Source organism: Rattus norvegicus, chromosome 4 (assembly GCF_036323735.1).
Source record: "Rattus norvegicus strain BN/NHsdMcwi chromosome 4, GRCr8, whole genome shotgun sequence".
NCBI lineage: Eukaryota > Metazoa > Chordata > Mammalia > Rodentia > Muridae > Rattus > Rattus norvegicus.
In genome coordinates, this window is record NC_086022.1 from 182,777,278 (window position 1) to 182,801,626 (window position 24,349).

The 24,349-nt window shown below is 43.7% G+C and overlaps 1 protein-coding gene across 3 annotated transcripts in view; it reads left to right on the forward strand.

Moving 5' to 3' along the window:
- The window catches only part of Far2 (fatty acyl CoA reductase 2), a 113,792-nt gene that overhangs the window by 71,779 nt on the left and 17,664 nt on the right, over positions 1–24,349 (forward strand). For all 3 annotated transcript variants that reach the window (NM_001427803.1, XM_039108896.2, XM_006237697.5), the window contains 3 exon segments: positions 7,318–7,546; positions 17,344–17,519; positions 20,280–20,459. In NM_001427803.1, coding sequence (NP_001414732.1) covers positions 7,358–7,546; positions 17,344–17,519; positions 20,280–20,459 — 545 coding nt within the window. In that variant the 5' untranslated portion in view covers positions 7,318–7,357.

The window sequence follows — 24,349 nt, forward strand, 5'->3', positions numbered from 1 at the left end:
AGTCCTTCTTAATCGTCATTATAAAAGAAAGCTAAAATCGATTTAGTAGACACTCAAATAACGTACTCAAGAGGGGAGAACAGCACCGTTTTCCTCTGTTAAAGTTAAGCTACTAGGCTCTGGGCAGTCCCCCAGCAGCTCTGACTCTGACAGCCTCCCTCCACACCCATCTACTTTGCTGTACTTTCCTTCTCTTGTTCTAAAGCCACTGCTGCAGCTTAATACAAATGGGAAGAAATTCCCCCCCCCGATCTGTAAGTGCCTTCTCTCAAAGACAAATGCCTAAAGCCCCCTTGATTTCCTCAATAGAACCCACTGTGCCTTCTCAGAGAACAATGGCTGCTACTGTGGCTCGATCTTTTCTGACAGGGAAATGAGGTCCCCTGGAGGCAATTTTGTAAGGAAAATTACTAGCATTTATTAGCATTGCTAGCATTAGCTGTCAGAATTTAGTTCTTTGTCAAGACCTGTGTATTTCCAAATAGTGTCTCATTATTTATTCTGTTCCCTGGAGATCGTCAGTTCATTAGCAGAGGTGTAATCAGCTGTTTGTGTTAAGAAAGACAGACTTCTCGTTCTCCAAGTGGTATTCCTTTGCATTCAGTCAACTAACTTTTGAAGTAATGTTTTTAGAAATACAATTTCCCATGTAGATCAAGAACAGTTGTTGGCATGTAGCAATGACCCAGGTCCTGGGATCTCAGTCATGACATAAAGCCACTAATGCTGTGTCTTTGCTCTGGGATAGACACAGTTGGTAAATTTGTATCTAATAATCATCACTAACCAATTCTGACAACCTACAAACGTGTGGCACTAAGACCTTTCAGTACAGTGATGGTTGTGGCAATTTTCCAGTGTCATTCCATAAATCAATAGTCTTTTTTGGTAGATGGAGTTTATAAACCCAAATCAATATCCTGATAATCATGTTTCGTTATGAGATCTCACACCTACCAATAGTTGAGTGAAGGCTGAGAAACATATGTATGGACAAGGGAACTTAATATCACCCTCTGCCCTCTGAAGGCAGCATATACACATATGCACAGATAACATATGCATGCATGCACAGACACACAGGCACAGACACATAGAAGGCATCACATATACATGTGAACACATATAGGCACATACACTCATAGGCATATACACACAAACAGAAGTATACATGCATGCACATAAACATATAGGCATATACACACAAACAGAAGTACCATACATGCATGCACATACACACACAGACATACACATAGGCACATAACACATAGATAGAAGGTACCACACACATGTGCACACACACAAGTACATACACAATAGAGGGCATCACATATACATCCACACACATACAGGGACATGGACAAAAGGCACCACGCATACATGCACACACAGACACACACAGGCACATAGACACAGACAGAAGACACCACACATATGTGCATACACACAGACACATGCACATGGGCAGATAGCACCATACAAATGTACACATACACAAACACAGGCACAGGGACAAGCACATACACATGGACAGACCACACCACACATACATATAAACACACAGTGACATACAAATGAACGATTTATCTTTAAAGACTAAAATAAAATGTAAGTTATAGCATCTTTTCCAGGTTGGTTACTAGACAGTGTTTGATTCAAGATCAAGGCAGGAGTAGCAGCCCCCAATAGCAGTATCCAGAATAAGGATGCTGTTCTTGGACCGCTTGGAATGATCCCTTCTGTTTGTTTATTTGATTCTCCTGATTATTTCTGTATTTGATTATTAAAGCCGTTCTTCATGGTGGATAGAACATTATCTAACAGCAGGGACACTTGGGTCTCAGTGTCAGGATTAGAGATTTGGTTAATGACCAGCTAGCACATCAGGTCTTCCAGTTCCTGGAAAAATCCTTCTTGGTGTCCACTCCATTTTGTGACTTAAGCAGAGACAGTCTACAAATAAAATGTATTATCATAGCCAACAATTCTGCTAAAAAAGCAAAGAAATGAAAAGGACAGAAACAGTTCCCAATCAGATGATAAATTTTTCTCCCTGGAGCTAGAGAGGTGGCTCGACAATTAAGAGCACTTACTGCTCTTACGGAGGACCCAGGTTCAGATCCCAGCCACCCACAGAGGCTCACAAACACCTATAACTCTAGGGCCAGTTGACCTGATGCCTCTCTGACCTTTATGGCCACTGCAAACAAATGGTGCATATATTCACACTCGGGCACACATATATTCACACTCGGGCACACACATACATGCACATGAAGTAAATATCTTTAAACTTCTACATAGGTGTTTTCGCCTTTACCCATGAAGCCATCAAGCAAGAATTTAGCTCTAGAAAGTGTGAGAGTCGTCCTTCACGTGGCAGCCAGGTCTGCAGAAAGTGGGGCTAATGTGTGAATTGGGATGTGACACAGAGTAAGTAAGTGACACATAAGTAAGCCTGAGGGGAGAACTGCCTTGTGCTTAAAGAGCCCCATGGTGTGGGGGTGGAACTGACTGTGGGAACTGCTGCTGCTGAGTTAGAAAGCTGGATGCAGAGTCCATAACTGAATCCCGCTGGCTCCCTGGCTGATAGTAACCCCAGTGCTGGTGACATCGTAGGTGTGGTGACTGTAGGGGACAGAAGGATCAAAGCCTAAATTGTAGGAACCTTGTGGTGGTGGCAAGCCGGTCAAGATGCTCTTTTATTTTTGTTTGTTTGTTTTTTATGACAGGGGTTTTCTGCATAGCCCTGGCTATCCTAGAACTCACTCTGTAGACCAGGCTGGCCTCAAACTTACCGAGATCTGCCTGCCTTTGTCTCCTGAGTGTGCTGGTATTAAAGCCACCACTGCGTGTGAAGCTTTTCAAAAAAGGTTTATAGTCATCTTTATTAATGTATACCTGTGAACATTTTTTTAATAATTTTATTTGCCCAGATATTTTATGTATTTACATTTGAAATGTTATACCTTTCCCTCCTCTCCCATACTCCCTCTCCTCCTCCACCTCCCCATGTTTCTATGAGGATGCTCCCATTTCCACTCACCCACTCCAACCTCAATGCCCTGGCATTACCCTATATTGGGGAAATGAGTTTTCACAGGACCAAGGGCTTTACCTCCCACTGATGCTGGACAATGCCATCTCATGCCACATATGTGACTGGAGCCATGGGTCCCTCACTACCAAGAATTTGTCCTGTTAACCTCTTTTTTCCAGTTTCCGTCAATGAGGCCTAGAAGGTGTGGTCTTTTGCAAGGAAAACGGTGCACTTGGGAAAAAGGAAATCAAACATCAGCCCTGAAACATTAATACCACTTCTAAGGGAGATTTGGCCTTTTAGCCAGTTGCTGCTCACAGTGGGGTTAGCTTTTCCCAGGACCAACACATGGTGATTTTTCAGGTAACAGATGCATAGCAGAATAAACGCACTCCAGAACAGGCATAACTCCTGGGTTGCCTCACCAACTTCAAAATGGGAATATACTGGTGGGCAAGACCAAGTAGAAGTCACTAGAACTACCCTATCCATAAAATAGTGTCCCCAAGACAAAACCATATCCCTAGAAAGATTACAGAAATTATTGCTGTCGTAAGAGAGATGAAAGGCACAGACAGGGTCATGATCCCCACCATATCTGGATTCAATCTACCTAGTTAGGCTCTCCCTGTTTGGTTTTAGAAAATAGCAACTGTTTATCTTCAGCTTAACCAAGCAGTGTCCCTAAACACATCTGCTACATCCCACATACAACTGTTGTATGTAGCTTGAGCTAATTCAGTTACCTCCTGCTCAGGTCGATACAATATTACTGACTTAGTAAAGATGTAATTAGCAGTTTACTTCGGCTAAGAAAGCCATCGATACCTCTGCTGCAGGAGCACCTCAGCTCTCCAGCCCTGTGATAGATTTAATTAGCCCGAATCTTGATTGCTTTTCCTTTCCACAAATCAGCACATTGGTCCATTATATTGATGACATTTTGCTGAGAGGATGTAGTTAAGCAAGGAGCAGAGAAACCTTTGAACTTACTGCTAAGACATCTGCAGTCATAGAGCAAAGAAACAGCAAGAATTCAGGGAGTCCTCATTTAGATGTGTTACTATAGCCCATTCACCCAAAGATCTCTAAAGCAGCTGGCTTAGAGAGGGAACCGGAACAATAGGAATCTGTACAATAGGCCTTGTTCATGCCACACATATCCAGCAAATCAGATGTGTGTGACTGATCAGTGGTGGCTCTGGCAGGCCACAATAGGAGACTCAAAATGGAAGCCCCTTAAGGTTTAGGTGGAAGAGCTAAGGAGATGGCTCAAAAGCATAAGGACCCAGAAACTTGACAAAGCTGTAATTCCAGTGAGGGGAAGGCAGAAACAGGTTGGTGTGATGGCCAGAAAGCCTAGTCTACTTGGCAAATTGCAAGCCATGGAAAAATCCTGTCAATAGATAGATAGATATATCGATAGATAGATAGATATATCGATAGATAGATAGATAGATAGATAGATAGATAGATAGATAGATAGATAGATAGATTGGTTGATAAGAAATAAAAAATAGAAATAAAAACCAAGTTGGATGACACCTGAGCAGTAACATCCAAGATAGTCCTCTGGATACATGCACACCACGGTGGGGGTGGGGGTAGGGAAAGTGGAGGGAGAAGAAAAGAGACAGACAGACAGATTTAGGATCCCATCCCTTTAAGAAATGGCTTGCGGTCTCTTAGTAGAATAGAGTAAGTCTGGACTGCTGTCTTAACACACTCTTAACACTCACTCCAATAGGACCAGGAACTAGGATTGTGCAGTGCACGGTTTTTCCATTGAACTAGTATGTGTTTAAATTGAGGTGTGAATGGGCTTGCCCAGACCATGATGCTATTCCCACTGCACTGCCTTCCCTCTTCACAGCAGGCAGGCATGGCTTCATGGGGGTTTGGGTGACTCTGTCTTACAGATGTTTCAGAATGCAGGCACTGCCCCATAGTGGAGAGCTGCAGTACTGCAGCCCTATCTGTATCTGGGGACAGGGAGGGTGGTGCGTAAAGATGGGGGCAGAACTTGTTGATCATTTTGCTTGATAGCCAGACACCAATGACTTGGAATATAAATGGTTATGAGAGATTTTCATTCTAAGCAAAATGTAAAAATTATATTGGCTTACTCTTCACTCAGCTGTGTTCCCACGCCCATTGGGCTAACAGATCAATTTTTCCGTGTTTGTAATGTGTCTCTGTTTACATATCTCCAAGAGGAAAGAGAAACAAGAGACTTACATCAGGTTGTCTTTCCAGATGCCATGTTTGACTTCCTCTTAGGAACTCTGATGCCTTGCATTGTGGTCATGCCTCAACAACTGATAGGCTTACATACTCACATAAACAGATACTCTGGACATGCATTTAACCAGCTGTATTGAAATGGGGCAGGGGAGGTGGCTCTGTGGTTAAGAGCACTGCTATTCTTCTATAGGACTTGGGTTCACATCCCAACATGACTATTCACGACTGTCTTTAACTCTAGTTCCAGCAGATCCAATGTTCTCTCTGGCCTCTGAGGGTACCTGGGATACACATGGTACACACACACACACACACACACACACACACACACACACACACACACACACTCAATAACGTAAAACAAACTTTTAAAACTATATTGAAATAGTGGCTTCAAAGCTAGTCTTTTTTTCTCCTTTTGTTTGTTAGACTTGGTTTTAAAAGAGCAATGAACTAACAAGGAGGCACACAGCATATACAAGCCAATGAATATAATAAATCACAAGATCATCTCACACAAAAGGAGACCTTTGACAAAACCCACATGCTGCCATAATAGAAGTCCTAGAGAGACTAAGGCTACAGGGAACGAACTCCGACATGATAAAGATTACATACGACAAATTCGCACACAGCATCACCCCAGATGGAGAAAAACTCAAAACGATCCCATTAAAACCAGTAACAAGACCGGGCTGTCAACCCGATCTGCTTCTTTTCATTATGGAGTTCTTGGAACACTAGCTGGAGCAATAAAGCAAGAGAAAGAAACTAAACAGATGTGCAGAGGAATGAAGAAATCAAATGATCCTTATTTTCATATGATGTGATATGTGATGTGATGTGTTGTGATGTTATATGATATAATATGATGTGATATGATGTTATGTGATATAATATGATGTGATATGATGTGATGTGATGTGATGCAATGTGTTGTGATGTTATATGATATAATATGATGTGATATGATGTGATACGATGTGATGTGATGTGATATGATAGATAAGAGATCCCCAAAATTCCACCAGAAAGGTTTTAAGAACGATCGATGTTTACTGAAGTGACAGGATACAAAATCAACTTGCAAACATCATCAGCCTTTCTATACACCAACTGAAAACAGGCCGAAAAGGTAATCATGGACACAGTCTCATCACAACAGCTTCAAAGAAAATACATTATTTAGGAGGTAAAAGATCTCCACAATGAAAACCTCAAATCTCTGGAGGAAAGAGATGGGGGTAGACACTAGAAAATGTAAGCAACCTTCTTGAAATTGATCTTAGCAACAGAAAAGCATAGCTGTCCTGAGCTTTCAGAGGGGCTGGTCTTCCTGGCTTTAGGGGCTGCTGTCAGTCCATTGCTTAGGATTGAAGAGAAAGAACACATAATTGCTCTTCCACAGCCCACAAAGGATCTTCACATCAGCAGTCAGTCAGCTTGTCAGCTCTTTCTTATGCTCCTGCAAACGGCGATCCCAAATGTCCTGGTCAGCCGCTGTGCCTGTTGCTTTTTCTAAGCGCCCCAAAGCCAATGATTTCAAGCTTCCCTTGTCAAATGTCTCTGCCTCTGCTGTGTGCTATGGCTGAACCCTCAGAGCGACATATGCAGAAAGTGGCAGCCACCCACTTTCAGCCCAAGGAAGACCCTGGGGAGCAGGAATAGCAGATGGGACTATGTCATGTGCCCCAACATAGTTGCTAAATAAATCTGAAGTTGAAGTATTAATTACATCATAATTTTTAAACATTTGATAGCTGCATGAGCCCTGGTTTCTAATTTTAAAAGGTTGTTCTCATGCTTTCTGGTCTAAACCACCCTTACCCCTTCCCTTGTCTGCCTTCAGCTTGAAGTCACCATGGCGGCTAAAGCTGTTTACCCTCCCTGCCTGAGTTCTCTCTCTCTTCACCACCAGAACCTGAGCACTGAACCAGGCCAGAGACCTCCGTGGGGAGCCCTCCCAGGCCTGGCCCCACAGTGACTGTGAATTTTGAAACATCTGAGATCTTACCTTATTTTTCTCCTTCCAGGACTCTTTTCCCAGAACCGTACAAGAAGAACAGAGGAATCATGTCCATGATCGCCGCTTTCTACAGCAACAAGTCTATCCTCATCACAGGGGCCACAGGCTTCCTGGGCAAGGTGCTCATGGAGAAGTTATTCCGTACCAGCCCCCACTTGAAAGTCATTTACATCCTCGTGAGACCCAAGTCTGGACAGACACTGCAGGAGAGGGTTTTCCAGATCCTCAACAGTAAGGTGTGTCTTGCGAGGAGGGCCTTGTACGATGGGCAATACCTCAGGTCCCAGGGACTTTGTACATGTATCCTTACAGCTCTGTAATGGCAACTGTTAACTATCAGGATCTAGAATCACCAGGAGACAAGCCACCCTTGCGAGCAGGGGTGTAGGCCGACTCAGACATGCCTGTGGGGGATTATCTTAATTAGGGTATTTGAGGCAGGAAGACCTCCCCATGAGTGGCACCATTGGCTGGGTTGGGATCCTGGACTATATAGAAAGGGGTGAGCACAAGAATTTATAGCTCTTTGCCCCGTTTGTGGATACAATGTAACTGGTTCCTTTGAGCTCGCCCCTGCAGCCTTGATTCCCTTGCTAGGATGGACTGTTCTTTGAACTGTGAGGTAAAGTAAACCTTTTCACCCTCCCTCGAGTTGCTTTTGTTAAGGTTTATTATCACAGCAACTACAGAAGAAATGAAGACCACCACTTATGGCCCAGAGCATACAGGGAACAGAAAAAGAAGACACAATAGTGAATCCTGAGGTGTTTTCCCCAAGGAGAGCAGAGGTGCTTAGAGAATATCTAGGGCAGGAAAAGAAATCATTGTGTTAATGCTTTGAATCTGAAATGTTCCCACTGTTCTGTTTTGGGCACTTGTTCTCCATTGTGAAAACCGAGGTAAAAGGCCTGACTGGCAGAAGTGGGTCACTAGAGGGCAATTGATGTTGATGGCACTGAACAATTCTAAACACAATTGCCCAAGCTTAGTCCTCTCTTGGTGTCACATTGTGGTTCTGGTGGTAGCAGGAAATATTTTAAAAAGGAATTTTCCATTCCACGATAGTGCAGGCTAATTTCTGGCCCCAGAGGTCTCACTGCCTCCATGGCTAGCCCCATGTAGAGACTGCCAATCTCGCAGCTCTCTTGCTGTGGACTCCACTCACATTCCCAGCCAGACTCGAAGACTCTCTGGCTCAGAATTCCTGAAATGCCTCCACCTGACTCGTTAAGTTCCCTTGGCGGGTCACTACCACACCTCCACGTGCTCCTTACCTTTCTCTTGAGCTCTATTGAAGTGAAGTTTAGAATCAATAGGGAACTCAACTGCTGGAGGCAAATACTAACATCCTAACTAGTAAGCCATACTAAATTAAATCCTCCAGTGACGGATCCTGTCAGATCTGCCATCTAACCTGGGGCCTCTAGTTTGTTACAGCCTCTACCCCCAAGCTCTCTCTCCATCCCGAAAGCCTCAAGTCCCTTTTTCTCCTCCTCTCTTACCCCCTCTGACTTGGAAGTCTTGCCTACTCTTTGCCCAGTGATTGGTCCCCTGAAATCTTTATTCATTAGGGGAAGGTCCTTGCCACATATCACCCTTTCTGTCCAATTAAAAAGAGAACTTTTCTCTCAAATTTAAGTTGAGCACAACTATTACAATTCTGTAATTTGCAAAGTACAAAAATACACCTAACACCCAGTCCATCACTTTTTGTCAATTAAATAGAATACTCTGTTATCTATTCTAATTTAAGAAAGGCTTAAAATCCATACGCTATGTCCCGGCTAGCTTGTACATTGTTTGAAAACTATCTAATTAAATAGTTTTCTCAATACTAAATAGTCTGGGTAGGCTATGAGACTATAATTAGTCTTCAACCCCGTCAGAAATCCGAGAATGACCAATAGTTTCTGAAAATATAGGGAGCCTAACATGGTTTCCAGAACTGAGACAAGTTGTAGAGGAAGCTGCCTATCCATACAGACCCTGTATGTCAGGAACTTAGAGCATCAGTCTTCAGCCTTCTGTTCCAGGATCATCTCATAGACCTTGGTAACACAGAATTTTGAAGGACAGATTACCCTGACTTGGCAGAGATTATATTGGGACTATTCCATATACTGTGTCCTTTCTCTGGACAGTATTTTGTCTGTGGATGAAATAGGCAATTTCTGTCCAGTGTCTACCTAGAAATGTATGCCAATAAAAACCCTGACTCTGCATCAAAACAAATTCTGTACCAAAGTGAGAAATTATAGCTTCAACTTAGTAACAATTATAAGGATTTCTACCAAATGAGATTATGGCTGTACAATCAATTCTAGCTAATTCCTTCCTGTTAAAGTATGACCATTTCTAAATTCCCCCAGAAAGACAACTTTAGAATAACCACCACCAGCCCCCCAAAATTTAGGAAACTGGGTTGGCGACTATAAATTCTTCAAGCTGTACATGGGCATTAAGATATCTTTGACGGGGGGTAGGGAAAATGGGGGAGTTGTTTGGCCTTCTCCCTCCAACCTGAAAGTCCTGCCTACTCCTGGCCCAGTGATTGGTCCCCAGAAATCTTTATTCATTAGGGGAAGGGCCTCACCACAGCATCCCTTTTAATTTCTTCTGATCTCACAGCTATTGTCTGGAAGGTTGACGGTTCCAGAAGTCTTAAGTGCTTAGTAACTGGTAGTGACCAGTTAGCTAGTTAGTTAGTGACTAGGCTTAGCTCTTGGATTTGCAAGGTGGATCGTGCAGGACTGTAGAAAAAGCTTAAGATTTGATCCCACCCATTCCTTCTCACACCAGAGAAACAGCCCGGGGTGAAGAACTTGCCATCGTTGCCTAACCCACACACATCTTGTTTATCTATACAATGGATCAATTAACAAAAGCGATTTCACAGAGATTTGTGATGATTAAATGAGATATCAATGTATAAAGTACTGTGTTGCATAATACAAAGATAGTATCGATGACCTCTGAGTTCTTTTACCCAGAGAAGCTCTTTCGTTCATTATCTCTAAAGCCAAATCGTGGATTACCTGAACCAGATTCACACTTACATCAAGCACATACACACATTCCCCACACTTGCTCATCTATCATGGCTTTTATAAGGGACAAAAATAAAAATGAATAGGTAGCTTTTTAGTTATTGCTGCCCTTGAGATGGGGTCTTGCTATGTGACTTAGAATGGCCTCAGACTCAGGATTTACCTGCTCTACGTCCCAAGGGCTAGAATTCCAGGCTTGTACCTCTGTGCCAGGCTCATAAGTAACCATACTCTCCCAGATTTCACAGATCTGTGATATATATGTTCCCATTCACGGGTATACTTAGATAGCTCTTGCTCTCTAGCTTATAAGAATTGCAAACATGTGCTGAAATAGACAGCCCCCACCATCCCAGAAAGCCAGCTGATAGGAGAAGCAAGACACCCAGCCACTTGGGATCCAAGGCATTGGTGGAAAGGTTGCCATCTTTTACACATCGCCCCCAAGTCATCGATGTCTCCATGTATGACATTAGCAATGAGAACCAACCAGGACTGATTCTACAGGAAGATCAGTCTGGTCTGGGCAGGAAGAACTACCCATACAGTGCCAACTCTGCAAGGTTGCCACTGGGATACATCTCCCATGCCTGAGAAATACACACATGGCTACCCATGAGGAAACCCCCACTGTCTTCACTTTAGGTCACAAAATTCCTTTCTGCCCTTATGTCCCATGACATTCTCGAATCAGAGTCCATGGTGCTAGGGAACTCTTAGAACTCAAGTTTCATAGACGGCAGTAGGACAGAGACAGAGTAAACCATTTAAGAAATAAGAAAATTAGACAATGAAAGCTATTTGAAATGTCAGGCAAGACAGGGATGTGTCTATTAAGAAATGTACTTGGTAAGGACTGAGAAAGCTCCTCGAGAAGATGATAGAGTGGAGTAAGAAGTCCCTCCCTTGGTCTGTGACTGGACTCTCTGGAGAGAGGCTCTTTACCATCACTCTTTGCGGCTGATTGCTCCACCTTCTGGAATGTTCTTCACTGCCCACTCCACTGCCATGGTGGTTGAGGAAGATCCTCTGCTTGTCTTTGGTAATGCATTCTTGGACCTGTGAGAGAAGGTGGGAACCTGCAACAGAAAGTAGGGTCAGGTGTGCCGTGACCCTAGAAGGAAAAAGGGAACCACACATTTAGTGCATAGTGTCTGTAAGTCTGTTCCAAGTGAAAGGCATGAGAGAGAGGGATGAGAAGGAAGTATAAGAAGCAACAGGACTTTTAGTAAATGAGATCCCAACCCTAAAATTCTGGAGACATTCAAGAGGCACAGGTTGGATATCTATTGCCAGCCCTGGCATTGATGTAGAGAGAATCCTAGCTCCCCTTAGATTAAACTTAGATTAAAAAAGAGAGGCAGAGAGCAAGGGAGGGAGAGAGAGAGAGAGAGAGAGAGAGAGAGAGAGAGAGAGACGAAGAAAGGAAGAAAGGAAGGAAGAAAAGGGCCTTAGATCTCAAATTACAGTGGAAATCAGGGTTTTGACAAATCCATTGAGGAAATACGTAGCACTCGTCACTCTTGAAACAGCTTTACTCTCACCAAGTCTTAAGCATAAAACGAGGCCTGGACAGATGGCTCAGTGGTTATGAACACTTGCTGATCATACAGAGGACCCAGGTTCAGTTACCGGCACCCACATGGTGACTCACAACCACCCATAGCTCCAGTTCCATCGTCCTCTTCTGGCCTCTGTGGGCACTGCACACACACACACACGGGGCACACTTTGCCTCTGGATATCTGGATATGCCTAGGATTATAGAAGAGAGGACAGACGTTCTGTCCGTCAAAACTCACAGACTGCTTCCTTCTCCTTCTGTGGGATATGTAGCTGCTGCCTTCCTTTTCCTGTTTCCCTGGTCTCAGAGAGCAGCAGCTTCCAAAGAAGAGTTTTTTAATCCAGTGGGTGCACAGAGAACCAGAAAAAACCCATCTTCTTACTTATGTCTACTAATTCTTAAGTCTTTTCACTTCATTCATTCATTCATTCATTCATTCACTTACTTACTTATTTTTGAGACAGGATCTCACTATGCAGCTTTGGCTGGCCTGGAACTTGCTGTATAGACTAAGCTATCTCTGAACTCTCAGAGATCTTCCTGTCTCTGCCTCCCGAATGCTAGAATTGAAGGTGTGGGCCCACACATAGCATTATGCTGCATTTTTATAAGCTAAACCTGTCATTGGGCATGTTACATTGAACACTATATAAACTTACATGGAAAAACAGAAATTATTCAATAAGCTGTTAGTTGCCCCTGAGGCGAATGAACTTTGGAATACAGAGGATGATCCGGCAAGCAGGGCTCACAGCCACGACCTTAGCTCACACAACAGCGCTTGATTTAAGATGCTATGCCAATCTGACAACTACTAAGATCAGAGAGAACTTGTTCAATACAGTGAAGGGGAGCTGGAGAGGAGAGGAGGGGAGGAGAGGGATGGGAAGGGGAGGGAGCAGAACAGGAGAGGGAAGAGGAAGAAAAGTGAAGGGGTGAGGAGGGAGAGGAGAAGAGAGGAGAGGAGGAGGGGAAAGAGGAGAGGAGAGGGGGAGGGAGGAGGAGAGGGAGAGCGGAAAGGAGTGGGTGAGGAGGGCAGGAAAGGAAGTGGATGCACTCCCTGTTTGGCAGCTTTGGGAAATGAAAAACAATAGTGATTTTAAGGGTCCATTAAGTGACAGGTGCTATGCCAAGCGCAGACTTTCATTATCATATTCAATCTTAAAAATCCTTGTGAAGTGTTCGTTCTTATGTCACAGGTGAGAAACTGCCCCTCCCCCAGGCTGTGTGATCTGTGCCAAGGAGGTGACACAGCAAAGCTGAAAGGCAGCTCTTCTGAGAGCCAAGGCACTCTCGCCTCCTCTCAGAGCTGCTTCCTTGGCGACACAATCTTAGAACCAAAGTGCTAGGCCCTGTCTGCCTGTCTGTCAGCCCCTTTCTCTTCAACACAGTCCTGTTAGAGCCTAGAAACAATCTGTGTTGGCCCTCTACCCTCCAGGATATGTCTTTCCTGCCCACATACGGATTCTCAAAGCACACTGTGGAATGTACCTCCTGGGGACAAACCATACAAAGATGACTAACATGTACCTCCATTAGCACTGATTATAGGTTCTTATAAAAACTTCCGACAAGCGAAAGACTGCTCTCAAGAATAGCTTATTATAGTGAGTCTCTAATTCTCTAAAGTCACAGGACAATACAGTCCCATGATCAGCGTCTTAACTAAACATGCAAAAAAAAAAAAAAAAAAAAAAAAAAAAGAAAGGCCCAGAGAACTTTGGAACTTGATCTTGTTACATGAAGAATGAAGAGTAGGGTGAGGATTTAGCCCAGCTCCACATGAGGACAGGTCTGATGTCTTTGCAGAATATGCACGGTTCTGATACACGCCTGCAGTGTGTCACCTGTCACAGTCATTGGATGCCGGTACTAAGCACAGGCGCTCACACTTCAACTCAGAACTGTTGATTCAGAACCTTCTATATCTCCCAAGCAGTCCGAAGCACACAATCACGCTACACTGCCATGAGGTGTAACAGCAATGGTCCTCACTGAAGCAGTTAAAAACTTTCAGATTGACCCTTTGGGGCCCACAGAAATGACTAGCAAAGAGGGAGAACCTGATGCTTTATGGTGTGTGTGTGTGTCTGTGTGTCTGTGTGTGTCTATGTGTGTGTGTTTGTATGTGTGTCTGTGTGTGTGTTTGTGTCTGTGTGTCTGTGTGTCTGGGTGTGTCTATGTGTGTGTGTTTGTATGTGTGTCTGTGTGTGTGTATGTGTGAGTGTGTGTCTGTATGTCTGTGTGTATGTTTGTATGTGTGGTGTGTGCATGTGTGTGTATGTCTCTGTGTGTGTATGTGTGAGTGTGTGTGTGTCTGTGTGTGTGGTGTGTGCATGTGTGTGTATGTCTGTGTGTGTATGTGTGTATGTGCATGTGTGTGTCTGTATGTGTGATGTGTGTGTGCGTGTGTCTGTGTGTGTGTATGTGTGAGTGTGTGTGTGTCTCTGTGTGTGTTTGTATGTGTGGTGTGTGCATATGTGTGTATGTCTGTGTGTGTATGTGTGAGTGTGTGTGTGTCTGTGTGTATGTGCATGTGTGTGTCTGTATGTGTGATGTGTGCGTGTGTGTGTGTCTGTGTGAGTGTATGTGTGAGTGTGTGTGTGTATGTCTGTGTGTGTCTCTGTGTGTGTTTGTATGTGTGGTGTGTGCATGTGTGTGTATGTCTGTGTGTGTGTATGTGTGAGTGTGTGTGTGTATGTCTGTGTGTGTCTCTGTGTGTGTTTGTATGTGTGGTGTGTGCATGTGTGTGTATATGTGTGAGTGTGTATGTGTGTGTGTGTGTCTGTGCATGTGTGTGTGTCTATGTGTGTGTGTGTCTGTGTGTGTGTATGTCTGTGTGTGTCTCTGTGTGTGTTTGTATGTGTGGTGTGTGCATGTGTGTGTATGTCTGTGTGTGTGTATGTGTGAGTGTGTGTGTATGTGTGTGTGTCTCTGCATGTGTGTGTGTCTATGTGTGTGTGTCTGTGTGTGTGTATGTGTATTTGTATGTGTGGTGTGTGCATGTGTGTGTGTGTGCATGTGTGTATGCCTATGTGTGTGTCTGTGTGTGTGTATGTGTATTTGTATATGTGGTGTGTGCATGTGTGTGTATGTCTGTGTTTGTCTGTGTGTGTGCATGTGTGTGTGTCTGTGTGTGTGTGTTTGTATGTGTGGTGTATGCATGTGTGTGTGTATGTCTGTGTGTGTATGTGTGAGTCTGTGTGTATGTGCATGTGTGTGTCTGTGTGTGTGTTTGTATGTGTGGTGTGTGCGTGTGTGTGTGTATATGTGTATGTCTGTGTGTGTGAGTGTGTGTGTGTGTGTGCATGTATGCGTGTATGTGTATGTATGCATGTCTGTGTGTGTTTGTGTGTGTGTGAGTATATGCTTCACTATATTTTGGATTCATAAGTTCTTCAGTATGATTTATAGAAACTTAATTGCAACTGGACTGGAGCTAACACCCAACACCCCTGGTGCTTCAGCTCCACACCCAAAAACTCCTATAGAGCTCTGGAAGGTCCACAGTGTGCCCTTTAGCTTAAAAGACCTCACCATTTTCCTGCTCAGAATAAAAGTACTAAGTAAACAAGTACTGGTTTATCACTAGGACTAGATAATATATTCCCGTTTGAAGAGAGGGATTCAATGAAGCAATAGAGGTCAAAGGCTCTTATAAAATAAGATTACATCCAATGATGCCCAGAAAACAAAGTCAAACTTCCTATAGATGCCCTCCCAAATGAGGCACGGGGGTCACCCCTTCATTAAAGAGTCCACATTCTGGCTGTGAACTCTTATAAAAGTGGTGCACAGGGTGATGCGTCTGCCCTCCACCCAACTTATGCTCCTCTCCAAAGTGTCCGCAGAAGTACAAGCAAGATAACAAAGGAAAATTACACCATAAAGATTCAAAGAGGCTCATACAAACTCAGTTACCAAAAGGCAGGGATTTCAAACATTTCACACAAACTCATACATCTGTTGTACAGCTAAAAGAATTATCATTGGGAAACACTTGACTGTAAAAGCATATTTATGGTTAAGATTATGACTGTTAAAGATCTGTTTCCAAGAGCCAGACTGAATCCAGGACATTTAATCAACCTTATCTATCCCAGATGCCAAAACGAAACATTGAGGACCGGTCCAACTCCCTAACTGTTTTCAGAACTGATATGACACCTATTGAGGGGCTAGCCCTACCATGTAGAAAATGGACGCTCAGGGACAGAACATGGCATTTGATGGCTGCCTGGGAGAGTCCCTTCATTTTCACCCAGCTCTAAGAATGTCTTTGAACATGCTCTTGCCTGATGCAAATGCAATATGATTTATTTGACTACCTGGATTGTTTTGGTTTTTGTTTGGTTTTGGTTTTGATTTTTTATTTGTGTGTTTGTTTGTTTATTTGTTTGTTTGTTTGAGATAGAGTCTCAGGTAGTCCAACATGGCCTCAAAGTAGCTAAGTAGAAAAGATGAATTTTGGCACTGGGATCACCTATGTGCATCACCATGTCTGGTTTTAACACCGTGCTCAGGGCATCAACTACAGGGTCTTGTGCACGGAAGGCAAGCACTCCCTGCCAACGGAGTGCATCCAAAGCCCAGATTTCGTGTTTTATTACTCAACCAAGGAGCCTGTTACTGTGAACCAAGGAGCATACTCCAGAGTGTGCTGACCAAGGAGACCTCTGATTTTGTTTCATGTTTAAAAATCAAAGGCTGACTTTTTACTCTCAACAGTTCCAGACATTTATCTCCATGGATGCTGTATGAAAATTCCATCTTATCAAAATAGGCTAGACTAAACACATGACCAGAAAGCAAGTTGGGAGGGAAATGGGTTTATTTGGCTTACACTTCCAGATCATAGTCTATCACTGAAGGAAGTCAGGAGAGAAGCCTGGAAGCAGGAGCTGATGCAGAGGCCATGGAGGGATGTTTCTTACTGACTTGCTTCCCCCAGCTTGCTCAGCCTGCTGTCTTATAGAACCCAGGACCACCAGCCCAGGTGGCACTACCCACGATAGGTTAGGCCCTTCCTCATCAATCGCTAATTAAAACACTCTACAGACTTGCCTACAACCTGATCTTATGAAGGCATTTTCTCAGTCAGTGTTCCCTCCTCTCAAAGGACTCTAGCTTCTGTCAAGTTGACATAAATCTGTCCAGCACAAAGACCTTCACCCCTTCATGTCTAGAGCAAAGTTCAAATCATGCATCCGACTGATATTAGACATGGCTTCTTCAGATGTTCCCGGAGTTAGGATCCAGACTACACCGAGTTCGTGAAATAAAGTGGAGACACTTTCACAGAAAACACTAGCATTTGTGTAAGGCAGGTTTTGAGTATAAACCTATAAACATAAAAGGCAGTTATGCATAGCAGGGCTTTAGAGCATTAATGGTGCACTTGGCATGTGGACTTCTGTTTCAGCTGTTCGAGAGAGTCAAGGAAGTCTGTCCAAATGTGCACGAGAAGATCAGACCCATCTCTGCAGACCTCAACCAGCGTGACTTCGCCATCAGCAAGGAAGATATGCAAGAACTTCTGTCCTGCACCAACATCGTCTTCCACTGTGCAGCCACAGTGCGCTTTGATGCACATCTGAGGTAAACTCCCCCATCCTCCTGTAGCTTATAGCTATCTCTGTGTGTCTGTGTGTCTGTGTGTCTGTGTGTCTGTGTGTCTGTCTCTGTCTCTCTCTGTCTCTGTCTCTGTCTCTGTCTCTGTCTCTGTCTCTCTCTCTCTCTCTCTCTCTCTCTGTGTGTGTGTGTGTAAGAATTCATGGAATCTAAAAAAATAAAAATCAGAAAAAGAAAGAAACCCCACAACAAAACATACTCCAGTGAAAAGTTTAAAAAGAAACATACAAAGACACTTCGGAGCGCCTCCCTATCCTGGTGTGCAGAGGCGACAGTCGACAGTGGCAGGCACGCATACTCACCTTTCTGCCTGCTTCTGCGGTTATGCAGATGTAACTCCAAGGAAAGGGTGTCGTGCCGAGAGCGTTCTGCACCCTGTCCAGTACCGTTGGAAATGACAGCAGACGTAGTATTACTGCACATTTTTCGTCCTTTCTTTGATGATTAGAAAGGTTGGCATGCTTAAATGCTTATTGATAATTGCCTTTGCGAAACCCCTATTCATCCTGTTTTCTCATTTTGAACGGAACATGTTTGCGACTTCAAGACTGCCTAGAAGCATCCACAGATTAACGTCATCTTTTATAACTGCTCAGCGTATTTCGCCTTTCTGCTCCACTGTGTCTATTCGCAACTTCTGTAATTATTGTTGTACTTTTGTTTTTACGTTTAGATCTTTGGTCCCTTTGAAACGTTTTTATTAGTCCATTCATTTATTTATCATTTATTCATTTGTTTCGAGACAGGGTCTCTCTACAGAGCCCCGGCTGTCCTGGTACCCACTTCATAGACCAGACTGGCCTGGAATTTAGATCCACCTGCCTCCGCCTCCTGAGGGCTGGCACTCCGGGTGTGTCCTGCCACACCCAGCTCATTTTAAATGCTTTTAACTACGAACATGGGTAGTCAGGGAAATTCTACAAAAGTAGTGACCTGGTCAGGTAGACAGTAGCTGTCTTATTCTCTGGCAGATGGTTAGTTCTCAAACAATACTTATCAAGGGGTTTGTTTTTCAATCTATTTGAAGCAAAATTCTTGTCCTAACTTTCTGACACTTTCTTCCATTGATTACACTTTTTCAGAAAATATCACACCATTCTAAGAGCTAATGTTGATTAGGTGATCAGTACTCAGAGGAACCTTTTAAAACAGAAAAACCCATCGTTCCCAGGCAGGGGTACTTATTTAAGCTTAGCATAATTTTTCCAAGTTACCTTCATATAGATTTACTTAGAAAAACTTAACATTTTAGAAATACCAATCCTTCCCATTAAATAAAAATGTCTTTCCATTCATTCCATTCTACTTTACTCCTGAAATTTACGAGGTTTTATGTACCCACTAATGACTTCAAGCCTGTGTGCTTTCAGGTCACTGTAGTCTCTAGTTTGCATTTAGACGTAGAATACTGCTTTAGTGTTTTGCCATAATTTTTAGTAGATGTTTTAGTGAATGGGTTGTCTGCATTCTAATTGTTTTTAGCTTCTTTTGTTCATTTTACAAATATATCATTTTATAATATTATAGCAATTTTTGAGACTGGGCTTTCAGTGCTTTACATCCATTTATTAACTTGTTTTTCTCCAATCATGGGGTAGTAACTTCAGGGGCTAACTGGCAATGTCTGACGGCATCTTTGTTACCCTGAAAGGCAGTATTCCTAGCCATTCCCCTTTAGTTATGGCTTTTGATAGAACTTGAAATGTGTGTTCTTTTATCATTTCATTAGTAAGTTTCTTTACATGGGAAATGGAAATAAAGTGTCATTTCATTTTGTTCTGAAAGAAAGGAAGGAAAGAAGGGAAGGAGGGAGGGGAGAGGGAGGGAAGAGGGGAGGGAGAGAGGAAGAGAGGGAGTGAGGGAGGGAAGGAGGAAGAGAGAGGAAGAGAGGGAGGGAGGGAAGGAAGAGCTGGAGAGATGGCACAGGAGCTAAGCTTGTATACTGACTGCCCTTACAGGGGACCCTAGTTTGGTTCCTAACATCTATAACATATGACTCTCACCTGCCTGTGACTCTAGTTTTAGGGTATTGAGCACACATTCTTAACAGTAACAGGTGTATGGCGGTGTAGTTTTTCTCTTTTTGAGTTAGCATAGAGTAATGGGTTTCCTGATGCTGGGTAAGGCATGTGCCCCTTGAGTGAATTCTGGCCGTCTTACTGTTATTCCTAGTTTATATAGCTCTCTACAGTATCAGCTACAGTTTAGGATTTGGCCCAATCTTCATGGCTGGCCTGGATCGTTACAACAACCCACACTGTTATTTCAAATAACTACTTAGCTCCCTCCATGTTATTTCTATTTCCCATCTAGAGGTAGATTCTTCATTTGTTGGTTTTTGTTCTTTTGATGACCACTTATGGAAGCCAGTTAGTAAGTTTAAAGGACCAACGTCCTTTTGTACATTTTACTGATTAGAATCACGTAACCTCCAGACACGATATTTACAGTTGCTTCAGACTAGGACTAAGGACTCCACATACCAGGAGCACGTTACAATTTCATGTGTCGCAGAACTATGAGGCCATGGGCCATCCTTTTCCTCCTTGTCTCATGATGTGCCACCCAAATCCCAGCCATCCACCTATTACTGAAGTAGGCACAGCCATTGCTCCTACACCAGTTACAAAGCTTGACACATGGGTCACCGGGGTAAGTACACTCACAGTGTGGTACACCAGGTTTGCTGAGTGTCTTCACTGCTTCCTTCCACTTCATCCTCTCCAGAGAAGCTGTGCAGCTGAACGTCACCGCCACCCAGCAGCTCCTGCTCATGGCCAGCGAGATGCCAAAGCTGGAAGCCTTCATCCACATCTCCACTGCCTTTTCTAACTGCAACCTGAGCCACATCGATGAGGTCATCTACCCGTGCCCCGTGGAGCCGAGAAAGATCATTGACTCCATGGAGTAAGTCGGGTCAGATGAGGGGCTGTGCAGCAGCACACGGCTTCCTCTTGGCTTCTCTGGGGTTGTTAGTGAAGTTATAAGGTAGGACACTTTGAAAGCAAAGTGCTTTGGAAAAATGCTTTACTTTTCTCTGCTAGTCCCTTCTTCCAGTAAGAGATACACCACTGAAGGGAAGGAAGATAGAAAATCCGTGTGTGTGTGTGTGTGTGTGTGTGTGTGTGCGCGCGCGCGCACACACACACACACAATAGGAATTGCTATATATGGATTGAAGCCAGGGCTTTGTGCATGCTAAGCAAGCACTCTTCCACTGAGCTATATTCTCAGCCCTGAAAATCTCTAAAGAAAAACCTTGTTAAGTATAGGGCTGCAGAAACATTAGGCTATACCTCTGTTCCTCACTTCTTAGCATCACTAGATGATAGAGTTATAAATGATCAGGAGAGAAGTCTTGGAGTTGGGCTGATACAGGTTCAACTCGTGGCTGATAGCTTGCTAGCTGTGTGAATTAGTTTAGGATTGTTTCAGTCTTTCTGGGCCCCCAGGGCCCCTTTTTGTTACTTCCTCTCCCCAATAAAATAACCTAACAAAAGCAACTTATGGGGAAAGGACATATTAGGGTTCAGAGTTCTACTGCGGCATAGTCCAGCATGACAGAGAAGCCATGGCTGAAGGAGTGTGAGAGAACTGGCCACATTGAGTCCAAAGTTAGGGAATAAGGAACAGGGGTCTTCCTGCTCATCTTGCTGTCTTCTGTTTTTGTTTTTTGTTTGTTTGTTTGTTTGTTTGGTTGGTTGGTTGGTTGGTTGGTTGGTTCGTTGGTTCGTTGGTTCGTTGGTTGGTTGGTTCATTGGTTCGTTGGTTGGTTGGTTGGTTGGTTGGTTCGTTGGTTCGTTGGTTCGTTGGTTGGTTGGTTCATTGGTTCGTTGGTTGGTTGGTTGGTTGGTTGGTTCGTTGGTTCGTTGGTTCGTTGGTTGGTTGGTTCGTTGGTTGGTTGGTTCGTTGGTTCGTTGGTTCGTTGGTTCGTTGGTTCGTTGGTTGGTTTGTTGGTTCGTTCGTTGGTTCGTTGGTTCGTTGGTTCGTTGGTTCGTTGGTTCGTTGGTTCGTTGGTTTGTTGGTTCGTTGGTTTTCCCAGGAACCAAGCCCAGGTGCTGGTGCCTCTCACCTTAAGCAACACAGTCAACACACCCCCTCAGATACATGCCCAGAGGCTAACTACCACAGATCCTACCTTACGGTTGTGATGATGAGCACATTTATATAAGTCAGTTGCTATGGTGCTGGGGGATAATTGGTTTGGTGAAGAATTCCTCCAGCATCCAGCAGGGGATGGTCTGTGGATGGATTCTGCTGGGACACACTTTCCTACCTTAGCTGAAGTGATCTCTAGTCTGTTTTCGTTTGTTGCTGATAAACAAAAAACACTTTCTTCATGGGACATGGTTCTACTCTCAGAAGTTTATTTCTGTTTTCTGCTTCTTATTTTGCTCCAACCACTTGAGCTTTGTGTCTTGTAGGTGTTATACTTAAAAAAAAAAAAAAAAAACACACACACACACAAAGTGACTGTTACAAGGTGAATCTGCCAGTATACAATTTCAGGCAGTACTGTAATTGTATTTAAAATGCACTCCCTTTTAAAAGCTTCAGCTACATTGGGAGTTCACTCCCTTCCTTTCTGTCTCCCTTGCTCTAAGAACTGATGTTTTTACCTGTCACTTAAAAATCTTCAAAATGGGGGTCATTTAGAGGAACGAGTACAAGGGAGCATTTCACGTTAATAGTTTCTCAGGAGAATTGAAGAAAAGGCACATGCGGTCTGATTCCCAGGTCCTCTGTACATCTGGAAAGCCCCAGATCTTGTTCAGTGTGGAACTGGCATTTGTCACTGAGCTTCCATTTCATTGTGGCACCTATTCCTTAACCATGATTCCAGGTAAAGGGCCCATCTGCTTGACTCAAGACCCAGAAGTGAATTAATTCCAAGGGTCTCATCCACTGTTCTCCTCTTTGATACCTGCAAGGGAACTATGTGATTGCAAACCTCTGAGAGTTCACCTGAGACGGGAAGTAACATGCAGCTCACCACAGTGAAGGGCTCCCTGGGCCACCTTCTGTTTCCAAACTGTATGCAGATACTAAAATACTCCAAGGCTAAAAGGAAAAATAAACTTCCCTCCCAGAGAAGGGATTCTCCTGATGTCTTGTCTCCAGTATGTCCAGTGCCCTGGCAAGTATACATCACCAGAAAAAGTCCATAACTTACAGTCATGGCAGAGAGGAAAGAGATAAAGGTGGGGGAGAAAGAGAATGAACTGACAACAAGCATTAAGTTTAGAAATTCCTCCCTGGAAAACATTTAAATTCAGTGTGAAACTAATGCCCCAGACTGAGGATGACTGTCTTCTGCGGTCTTCTTCCCAGGAATCCACCACTACTCTGGTCCATGTTTCACGATGTTGATTCCTTCTCTGTAAGAGCATCCTATTCTACCATTCTTCCTTTGATATATCTCCCCATGACCCCCAAAGGTGGATCCTTCTGATCCTCCTGTTCTCCTGTATGTCCATCCCCCCATCCCTGCTTCCCTAAAGCTTACATGGTATAGAAACCGACCCCTCCTGAGGATCCCATGTGGCACTTCCTACTAAGGAAGCAGGATCCCAGGGACAGAAAGGTGCTGAGACACATGAATAAGGCGGTGGAGTCCCTGCTCTCTGGGCTACTGTCTAGAATCGCACACACACACACATACACACACACACACACACATACATACATACACACACACTCACACACACATACATACACACATACTCACACACACATATAAACACACACATACATACACACTCACACACAGACTCTCATGTACACACACACACTCACACACACATACACACACATACACACACTCTCACACACATACACACACTCTCACACACACATAAGCACACACATACACACACTCACATACACATAAACACACACACTCACATATAAACACACATACACACACTCACACACACATACACTCTCACACACACACACACTCACATATAAACACACATACACACACACACACACACACACACACACACATCAAACATGTAAGCATGAAGACACAACATACAGCCTGACTAGAGAAGATGAGAAAGGTCATCATGGACTTCCACCATTCTCTCCCAGAGAGCTTTCCTCCAAATACTTGTAGAGCTGTCTTTCAGAAGATAAATTAGGAGAAACATATCCCCCATTTCACACAACTATCTATATACAATGAAGCTATTTGTTCCATAATATTAAAGGATAGCATAAGTTAGACATGCCTGTGTGTGTTAACTGCATTGGACATACACCTGCCGTTACGATCTCTAACAGCTTTGTGCTTCTTCTGAAGCAACGTAAGTAGAGCTTCAAACTTGGAGACTCATGGGAATGAAGTGAAGTTGAATTGGGGAGCTGGAGAGCTGTGGGTTCAAAACTTGGACAAAGTGTGGGACATTCTGTTAATTACAGAAAGGTAGGCTGATTCGTGCATACCTTTTTTTCTCCTGTGCTAACTGGTGGTTTTGAAGAACTAATGGGAACAGGAATAGCAGAGAGCTGTAACTGAACACAGGAGAGGACCTCAGAGGACCTCAGGCAGTGGTGGATGGGTATTTGTCACACTGCCCTCCCCTCTGGATCCAGAGAGGGACAGGATGGGACAGGAAACGGTCATTGGGATGTAGAAGAAAGGTTACTTTAAATTCTGTGTGCTTGCTGTATTAGAACAGAATGCCATCACTGGCCTGGGGGTGGAGATTGAATGTGCAAAGGCCCTGGGTTCAGTTCTCCTCGCTCTGAGAATGAGTCGTGGGTAGGGCAGCAGGAGAGATGTTACATTG